Source organism: Aythya fuligula, chromosome 8 (assembly GCF_009819795.1).
Source record: "Aythya fuligula isolate bAytFul2 chromosome 8, bAytFul2.pri, whole genome shotgun sequence".
NCBI classification, from domain to species: domain Eukaryota; kingdom Metazoa; phylum Chordata; class Aves; order Anseriformes; family Anatidae; genus Aythya; species Aythya fuligula.
Window position 1 is genome coordinate 1,038,946 of NC_045566.1, and position 10,360 is coordinate 1,049,305.

Here is a 10,360-nt window from a genome sequence, read left to right on the forward strand (position 1 = left end):
CTTGGATTTTGTGTTTGGATTTCACTGATGATTAATAGATTTGTTAGTGCATCTGTAAGCATGTAGTGAACCAAAAGCGATTGCAGGACGCTGGTATTGGCATTCACAGTGTATCGTCGTTTATGGTCTCAATTTGCAAGCAGGTTTATTACAGCACTAACACAATAACACTCAGTGTAGGTTGAAAGCAGTGACTGCGTGGAATAATTTAGGAATGGTGGGACAAAGAGCAAGAAAGATTATCGGAATTTTGTGTGATATAACACGGGAGACCCGACAAAACAGCTTCTGAGAGACGGATATAAGGCACTGCTGGCAGCAGCAACCACTGCCAGGTACAGGCAGGAGCCCAGCTCCTTCCAGCTCCAGCCCTGGTCAGGGAGAAAGGGAAATGGTTCAGTTTCGGGTTTCCTCGGTGTAGGAAACCTGCCCCGCTGCTGCCCGCCTGTCGGGAAGGGAGCTCACTCCTGCAGGTGAAGGGAGTGACAGGAGCCTGACGGAGCCTGCCGGCAGGGAGGCTCCAGGGGGACGCAGGGGAAGGCGAGCCCCGGCGGCAGGGCAGGGACAGGGACAGGGGCTGCGGGCCCGGCTCCGCGCGGTGGAGCCGCAGCCCCACGGGACGCAGCGGGCCCGGGGCCGGGCGGGGGTCGGGCACGAGGCGGCGCCCCCTGAGGCGAGCCCCGCGCCCGCCGCTCCCCTCCCTCAGGGCGGGCGGCGCCGCCCCCGCCCCCGCCTTTAACGGCCGCCGCCCGCCGCGGGGCCGCCACTGCCGCCATGGGACGGGAGCGGGGACGGGGCTGGGAGCGGGAGCGGGACCCGCAGCGGGGCCGGGGCTCGCCGCCGCCATCGCCATCGCCATGAGCCGCCGGCCGCTGTGCCAGGGCGGCCCCAACGGCAGCGAGCCCGGCGCCATGCGGCCGCGGGGCAACGGCACCGGGCGGGCGGCGGCGGCGGCGGCGGAGGGCTGCGGAGCCGTGTCGGTGGCGTTCCCGCTCACCATGATGATCACGGGCATCGTGGGCAACGCCCTGGCCATGCTGCTGGTGTCCCGCAGCTACCGCGCCAAGGAGAACCGCCGCAGGCGCTCCTTCCTGCTCTGCATCGGCTCCCTGGCGCTCACAGACCTGGCGGGGCAGCTGCTGACCAGCCCCATCGTCATCGCCGTCTACCTGTCCGACCGCGTCTGGGTGGCCGTCGACCCCTCGGGCCACCTCTGCGCCTTCTTCGGCTTCAGCATGACGGTCTTCGGCCTCTGCCCGCTCTTCATCGCCAGCGCCATGGCGGTGGAGCGCACGCTGGCCATCCGCGCGCCGCACTGGTACGCCAGCCACATGAAGACGAGGATGACCAAGACGGCGCTGCTCGGCATCTGGCTGGCCGTGCTCTCCTTCGCCCTCCTGCCCATCGCCGGCCTGGGCCGCTACACGCTGCAGTGGCCCGGCACCTGGTGCTTCATCAGCACGGGGGACAGCGAGCTCTCCGGGAGCTTCTTCGCCTCCACCTTCGCCGGCCTGGGGCTCTTCTCGCTGCTGGTGACGGTGGCGTGCAACCTGGCCACCATCGAGGCCCTGGTGTCTCGCTGCCGGACCAAAGCGGCGGCGCCGCGCTCCAGCAAGCAGTGGGGGCGGATCGCCACCGAAACGCTGATCCAGCTGCTGGGGATCATGTGCGTGCTCTCGGCGTGCTGGGCACCGCTGCTGGTAGGTCACCGCCTCGGCCACTGCCACCGCCGCCTAACCCAGCCCTGTGCCCAGGTTCCTCGTGGGCACCCAAGGGGAAGGGAAAGGGGGCAACAGCCGGGATGGGGACGGAGGCAGGGAGCGGTCCAGGAGGTGGGCGCAGTGCAGCACATCGGGAAAAATAACACCAAAGAAATGCTGTAGAAAGGAGGGGTGATGAGGACAAGAAAGGCCGTGTGAAGAGGAAGAGGGCAGGACGTGAGGAGTCGGTGGGTCTGGGAGGAGGGCGCTGAGGTCTGCACCCCTGCCCTCTGCAGCCGGACGGGGAGGTTTACCCAGTGGGTGGCACTAATCGGGATCTGAAGGTGCCGGAGCAAGGGGACCAGAACCTCCCTGCTCCTTGTTGAGGTGAACCTGCCAGCAAGTTCACCCAGCCCCTTTGTGATGGAGCCCTGTGCTGATGGGAAGGAGTTATTTCATAGTTTTTGTTCACTCCTGCTTTGCACCAAAACTTATCTCCGTGTTTTATGAGGACAGGTACGGTGTGTGACTTTGTAAGTGCCCGCTAGTTTTCAGCAGGTTGCTCACTCTATCTTATTTAAGGCAGCGCTTCTGGCTTTCTTGTTTCTATTTTCCTTTTTTTTAAAGGACCCCTGAATTTCTTTCCATTATTTCATTCTTCCTCACTTGCGGCCCTTTCTGTCAAGCTGGGATGAATCCTTCCTCGTGGTTTAGGAGTGGAAGAGGCTGAACCCACCTCTGCTCCTACTGTACGGGCTGAGGGCACATCTGGGAGTCCGGTACTCTCTATGAAATGGGCAGTGTGTCCTGCTGCCAGAGGACAGTGTGGCTTTTGGAGAGTTTGTGCTTGGAATCCTTAAGCAGGAAAGGGCTGAAGCTTGCTGTAATAATTCCTCAGTTACATGGCAGGTACTGTGTGGCCTTGGAAGGATTTTTCTCCCACTGTGCACAGAGAACTCAGATGGCCCTGTCCAGACCGCGGCACATCTCCATGAGGAGTGTCGGGCTGTCCCACCGATGGGTACAGCCAAGTCCCAAGGGAAAATGCTGGGATTTCTTTTTCTCTGGAAGTTAACTGCCACGTGCTTGTCCTCAGTAATTAAAAGGATGAGAACATGAGAAGGCCGTTATTAAATGCAGGAAATGCATTTGCCTCTCAGTCCTAGGTTTTGCATAATCCCCGTCTGGAAGCAGGTTCTGCCCTGTGCTTTGCCACCTTCCACCAAAGCTATCACACGGGGGGGTTTAGCCAGCCTCGTAGCGTAGAGCAAAAAGGGGATGAGAGACATCTCTTCCTTCAGAACCTGAACACTCTGGAAAATCAATGAGGAGGCAGGGATTCCCTTGGGTGGTTTGCTGCCAGTGGTATTTTTGCAGACTTAAAAGCCAGAGGTCAAGCCAGTGCAGCTGAAAGGACCTGCGGGAAGTGGAAAGGAGGCCCCCGCGGCGCGAGGATCAAGCAGAGGGCAGAGCTGCTGTAAGCACTCCGTGGCTCAGAGGCTCTTGGGGCCGCAGACAGTGCTGGGAGGTCGGCGCCGCCGGCCCTGGCGAGCAGCCCAGTGCTCCGGGAGAGAGCGGGGCTGCGGGGAGGACGCTGCCGGGCAGCCCCGGTGCTGCTGCTGCGGCTGGTGCTGCCCGGCCGGGGTGAATCTGCAAACAGCTCGCTTCCCAGCACAGCAGCAAGGCTGCGAAGCGATCGCTGGGGCTGTAGGGTCCTGCAGGGCTGCTCCGTGTGGTCAGCCTGCCAGGTGTTGTAGTGTCAGAATCAAGCATCACAGCTACACCAGAAGTTTTGTACTTCCATTTTTTCTATACAACTGCAAAGGACAAATCAGGAACAAGAGGCCAGGTTTTTGGAAAAGTGAGCTTGGAGCAAGGCAAGTGCATTTTCAGTGAAAGCCAAATGATAGAACTCATTTAACTATAGCTGCATCATTTAGCAGTTGTAAGAAACCTCATTTAAACAGGAACCTAGAGGTTTGCAGAGGAGACTACATTGAAAAAGAGTCTGAGGTCTATGACTGAGAACTAATGGATGCTGACAACTGTTTGCCTAATAGAAACAAAGCCCCTTCACACAGACCTGATCTGTTGATGAAAATGAGAATATCAAATAGGATTTAACAGAAAAGCAAAAGTTCCGATGATAGCGGCCGTGCGCTGAACAGCTTAATGAGGCGTCCCTCCCTGAGATTTATGGGATGTTTGGTAGAAGAGAGGAACTGTGTTCATAACGCAGGCATGAGATCTCTTATTGTGCAGTCAAGACTTTACCTGAGTTCAGCATGGAGAACCCGAAAAATGCTCCACTTACATGAGGTATTGCTTTATTGTGAGTGGCTTCCAGTCTGCACCAACCTTCTGTTTATTTCGGTGTTCAGCTGCTGAACGTACCCACTGGAATAAGCCAACAGCAGACTGAAACGAGTTTGAGGTAGCCTGGATAAAGCCCTTCGTTGTTTGCACAGAAGCACAGCTGCAGCACAGGCTGTAATTCTCATAATAATGCTTTTAGCAGCTCCAGGTTACAAAACTATTCCCTCCCAGGGCTTTACAAAATTGCTCACTCCCAGTGCTTTCACGGCTATTTAAAGCTGAACTGCTCGGCTCTTTTGCTGCTTTTCCTTTCAACATACATGTTCCCCTAAGCCCTCCCATCAGACAGAAAGCAATGATAGCCTCCTTTACAGGTGTTTTTATTATAAACGTAGTATTTGGTAGTATTTTTAAATGCACAAAACCGCTATGGAAAGCACCTTTACTTCAGGAGAGAGGGCAGTGGTATCACTGCTGCACACACCTCGACTTTCACGAGCCAGCAGTTCCTGGCGGTGCTCCGCTCCCCTCTGACGCCAAAACAGGCGCCTGGTGCAGGTGTCCCGACCTGCTGGTTGCTGTGCTTTGCATGCAGCAGGGAACACCATGCATCTGACAAAAGGCTGGATTTTGCCAGACGATATTTGTCTTAGCTAAGGGCACAACCGAGCAGTAAAACGTAGAGCACGTGCCTGTTGGAAGCCTGTTGGACTTCCCCGGGATCTGTCATGCTTCCCCACGTTACTGCCCTTCTGCAAACAGGTTTTCCATACTGAAATCCTCAGCCTTCTCCATCAGTTCTGGAGGAGGATTGCAGTGATTTCACTAGCATGGGTTTCACAGAAACAGAGAGGGGATTTGCTTGGGGTCCCCCCGCAGTCCTGTGGGACTGGCAGATGTGTGGGCTTGTCCCAGCTTTGCCTGCGGCAGGCAGTGTCCCTGCTGTACAGGAGAAATCCCCATCGGTTCCAAGCAGTGGCAATCCTCCTTCAGGGCTCCACAAGGAGCATGGAGCTGCAGTGACATTTGGCTTGCTCGGGCTGAGGTCTTTCGTTCTGCCTTAGCTTCCAGAGAGGCAGTAGAAGTGAGTCCAATCTCGACTTTAAAATAAGTTGGTACATGACTACAGGTATTGTCTCTCCATCTGGGCTTCTGCACAGTTCGCTCACCACAGCCATTATTTGTATTCCATCAGGAGAATCCTGTATTCCTTCTATAGCTGTCTTTGCTATGTGGGAGAGAATTATTTCTGCAACAGATTAGGACGAATGGGAGCAGAGAAGCAGTGTAAACAGATAAATCCTCCTGTCTTCACGATGCATAGAAAACATGCTTGGATTTTTGGAAGCTATCTCATGAAAAGATTTTGCAGTTTGGGACTGGGAAGTTCACATCAGATTCTTACCCCACATTCCACACCAGCTACTCACAGCTCTTGCTTCGCCTAAAAATACATACCTGCAAGCAGAGCAACTGCTTTATTGTCCATCCTTTACTGCAGCCCCATGGCCCCATGGATTTTGGTAAATGCCTCCTAGCTGGGGCAGGGCAGGAGCCTGAGCCTGTCCGTGCCCAAGTGCTGCACAAAGAGCTCTGCCATGAATTCCTGGTGATCTCCAGGCAAAAAAACTTTCCGACCTAGTTTGTAAAACTGGAAAAATATCTTTGGGAAAGACTTTCTGTCTTTTTTTTTCCCTAAATACAATGAAAGTTCATTTCAAATACTTGGTAACGTGATAGCAAGCAGCCTGGATCCCTGAAGTAACAGACTGCCCGTTTCACGCTCACCCCGCGTCAGCGTGTCACGGGGCAACAAACTTCATTCAAAATTCTGTAAAGATCCCTCACAGAGCATGCCTGGGCATCGGCTATCAGTTCAAAAGCCACAGCAACGGAAGCTGAATTGAACTGCATTCAGTGACAGCGACTGTTATCTTATCAATTAAATGTGATTACCAGTCGCATTACTACAGGCGTTCTGAGCCCACGCTTTATTGGCATGGATCATATAGTTCAATGGGCTTTATTCCACCCGATGTTGTGCCCCTTCTTTTTGCAGTCTTCCTTCCAATTAATTTAGCAGACCAGTACAGGCCGTGATAAACGGCCTCTAAGGATATCAAACAGAATTTCCAGCAGAGCCACCGATGGCCCAACAAGTATTCCAGTAATGGAATATTATGTAAGAAAGACAAAAATAAACAGCAGTTGCATGCTTGAGAAATGCATTTTATTAGTCTAATATTTTTGTAGCTCCATGGATTCAGTAACAAAAGAACCAGATAACGAGGTCTGCAAAGCTGCTGCAGGGTTCCCCAAAGGTGGGCTAGAAGAGCTGATTTTGGGCTCAGGGTGCTGCTGAAGGTGCTGCAGGCCCGCGGGGACAGGCGTGTGGTGGAGCTGGGGCTGTGTGGGCCTGGTGCGTGGCCGCCTGCTGTGCTTTGGGTCTGTATCATGTGTTTTTGAAAACCTACACCAGTGGCTACTTTTCATTTTATTTAAATTAAATGCAGCAGATGGAATTCTCAACTGCTTCTATTTTAAGAAACAAAAACAGTTCTGCCTTGCTGTCGGAGTGGCCCTGTCTCCTGGACTCCTCCAAGCTTTCCCAGGCCACCACACGGGTATTGATCCCGCACCCAGAAGATTCCTCCAAGAGGTCGAATGCTGCCCGCGGCCAGCTCCCAGCCGTGGTGCTGCTCTCTGACAGCAGTGCTGGGGAAAAGCCCAGACAGGGCTCACGTCGCTGTGGGTATGAGTTGTGCTGGCTCCTTTGAGAGGCCAAGGGCAGGAGCTTGCACGGGGCTGTCAGTAAGTGACCGGGAGCCCGGTCGCTTGGGCAGTTCCCTGCACATTTGGGACTGGCACCCGTCTGGTGCCTGGCACCCCCCTCACAGACCCATTGAACATCACAGCGTGGTGCTGCACCGCCTGTCTGACATCCACTGTGGGCACAGAGACCACGGGGCTACTGCCTCCAGCCTGCAGGATTTCCTGGCATTTGAGGCCTTCGGTTCACAACCAGAAAAGATTTGCGAGCAAAACCAGGACCTGTCCAGGAAGAGTCACAGCATGCAGCAAACCCTGGCACCGTCCGTCCCGAGGGGCGGGTGGCTTCCTGCTGCCACGGCTCGGCTCCTACCGGGGCACCAGACTTGCTGGGGAGCATCCAAAAGCCGGCCCTCTCCTCCCGTGGTGCTGGCCTTGGTGTGGAGCAGGGAGGCACGGCCAGGTGCAGGAGCAGAGGCATTGCCCTGTCACACAGCCAACACGTCGCTTGGCAGCAAGCTGCTCGCCGAACGCTGCTCTGTTCTTTTGGTCCCTGTGTTTGGAGGCTCCTGGGGAAGACTTTGCAATACAACATGTGATGTAGCTTATCTGAGGAGAACAAGCTAAACGCCTCTGAAGCAATATATTTTAAAACTGCTGCAGCTGATACAAATTGTGAAGGGGAAAACTTCAGATAGCAGATACCATCCAGCTAAACCATGGGAAATGAATATATCTGACATCTCTCAAAACGTGATTCATATTTCCCATAGCTGTATGTTGGTATATGAGAGCACCACAACGCCCAGCACTGTCTCCCCAGCTTTAACAAGACGAAGGAAAGCTGCTGTCCCTTTTTACCTGGCTGAACAGCAGCCCGGTGACTCAAAGGCCGTGCTCCTGCAGCCGGAGCCCAGCGCTGGGCAGCGCTGCCGGGCCAAGCCCCCCTTCAGCTGGGGGTTTCCTGCACAACCCACAGCAAACCAGCCCTCAGCGGCACCTTGCAGGAGTGCAGGTGTCCCTGTGTTCTGAGGCTCCTGTTACTGGCAGTTGTAAAGCAAGATTTTATCTTAATTTGGAGAATGAGGAAGCCCAAAGTCTCGTAATTTTGGTTGACTGAATCGTTGCCCTGCAGCCTTCAGTCACTACGTCCTTCACCGACTGTGAGCCGTGTAGCCCAGCGGCCTTGGAGGCAAAGCTGCCTCGTCTTAAACGAGTGAGCGACTACTGCAGCACCCGCGGGGCTGTGTCCTGCCATCTGCCACCACGCAGCACCCGGGGCAGCCCCGTGCTGTGGGACTGCAGCAGTGAGAGCGCCGCCGCTCCTGCTCGCCCTCAGCCCCAGCGGCACCGACCCGCGCACAGCGCTCGGCTGCCACCGGAGCTGGCTGCTCCGAGCCCGAGCCGGGGGAGACACTGGCCACAGAAACTTGTGCCCGTGTGAAACATTTCGCCGGGCCGGTACCGTCGCAGTCGTGCCTGTCTGGATGTCGTGGGAAATGGATTCCTGAATGCATCGCTGGGTGCGCCGAGGGAGCGGACTGAGGGCAGCAGGCGGGGGGTTAGAGGTCAGGTTAACACAGAATGCCGTCTGCAGCTTTCAAAACAAAATCTTCTTTTTTTTAGTTGACATAAAATACTTTCTTGTCCTCAAGTCCAAAGTGCTTTCATTAACCCTTTTCTTTTATTTTGGGTCAGTTCGTAAGCAGAATAGCTTACCTTAAAGTCTAAAATTTACGTCATAGAACAAAACATGCTGGTTTTACAAGAAATGTAGACATTTTAGTATATGAAAATCTTTATCCTGACATCTGCTATTCATAACATAATTTTGAACTACTCATTAGGAGTTATTCAGCTGTTGTTTGCAATTCTGATAACACGGAAATGATAAAATGAGTCCCTCTGAATCAATTTTGCCAGGTCAGTGATTTCCCTTTCTAGCCGCTGGGATCTAGCACACGGCTTTCTGCTAGGTGTCAGGCAGGGGAGCAGCGTGTGCTTCCTCGCGTTAGCATGGGATCTGCAGATCAGCCGGATGGGTGGCTGGGAGGCAACAAGTTTGTCATGCTCGTTGTACGTGCACACGCAGACTGAGCTGCTCTCTCAGAGCTTGCTTGCTTGTTACGGCCTTGGTCTGAAATCGAAGAGGAAGGAAAAAATCCCTTGTCAGGATTTTATCTTCAGGGGTATTTGCATGTACCGATACAGATCTGGTCTCTTAACTTGTATTGTTTTTTTCCTCCTGACTTTCTTTAGATAACGATGCTGAAGATGATCTTCAGCCACACATCGTTTGAACACTGTAAGGGATTCTCTGCGGAAGCCCAAAGCTCAGAACTGCACAAGGAGTGCAATTTCTTCTTGACAGCCGTGCGCTTGGCCTCACTAAACCAGATACTGGATCCGTGGGTTTATCTGCTACTAAGAAAGATCCTCCTGCAGAAGTTCTGTCAAGCAGCCAACGCTGTCTCCAAGTGCTCTAACAACGAGTGGAAAGACAGATCAATCACGTTGTCAGATGAAATCCGACGGACAGCGGCGTGAAGGAACGTTGATCCACTTGCATGGAAACTGCTTTCACCAACAAGTGGTTTTAAGTCTTACTGTGAATCAGGGTGTTTGTAACGCGCTCGCATCTGCATAAATAGCTGAAAACGGCATTACTGAGTGGCCTTACAGTGCCAAATTATTATTTATCCAACGTGCCAAAAATTCTCAAGTATAGACAAAGCAATTGGGTTTGTTGCTAAATTCTGTTGTTATTGCAATTCCTAACTGAGCTGCAGAACATGACTTTGTGTGTGTCTAAAATAGAGTCTGGAGGGATTTTTTTTTACATTAAGGTAGAAAAAAATGATTTTCCTATCAGGGGACATTTGGAACAGATTCAACAGTTTAATTACTGAAGAGACCCACTCCTATAAATAATTTTAATACCAAGATAATCTGTTTCAGAGAGTATTTCTTCCTCCTTTTTTTCTGGAGGGACAAAGAGAGAAAGGGGCAAAATGTGGAAGAATTAAAGGAAGATAAAACTCAGATTTTATTTAGATTTCCATGGCTTAAAGCTGAAAAGGTTGTATTGTACCAGTGATGGTAGATCATCAATCTCTTTTGAGAACTGAATGTAGCCTGTGTCTCATGACACATATTGTCCTGACAAGTACTCATTCTGCGTGGATGCTAAAGTTAGCTTATCTGCTGAGTAGGATGTAGCACTGGGACACAGCGTAAAGTGAGAGATCTGTGGTTTGTGTTGCGTTTTTTTTAATAGCAACCTATGAAACACCCAGGCATAACAAGCCTTGCCGTTAGCAAAGCACACTATAAAACTACTTTGCGCAGATGGAGAGAGTGATAAACAGACTGTAAGTGACAGTAAGTGTTCTTCTTCCTGTAGATAAATGGCAAAGGTTTACAAAGCCAGAAATACCGCTTTCATATGGGTGGTTTTATTTGGAAACGCACATGTCTGGGAATCAAATGAACATCAAACGATTCTTAAGTAATGAGGATACCACTCAAAACTTCTTAATTATTAAAATGCTCTACACGGTAGCCAAAGTATTACC

The 10,360-nt window shown here is 52.5% G+C and overlaps 1 protein-coding gene across 1 annotated transcript; it reads left to right on the forward strand.

Annotated features, from left to right (window-relative positions):
• Positions 1-857: 857 nt before the first annotated feature.
• On the forward strand, positions 858-9,794 carry PTGER3 (prostaglandin E receptor 3). The gene is made up of 2 exons (XM_032192813.1): positions 858-1,700; positions 9,045-9,794. Exons 1-2 carry the CDS (start codon positions 858-860, stop codon positions 9,330-9,332), a joined length of 1,131 nt encoding a protein of 376 aa, XP_032048704.1. The 3' UTR covers positions 9,333-9,794.
• Positions 9,795-10,360: the final 566 nt, after the last annotated feature.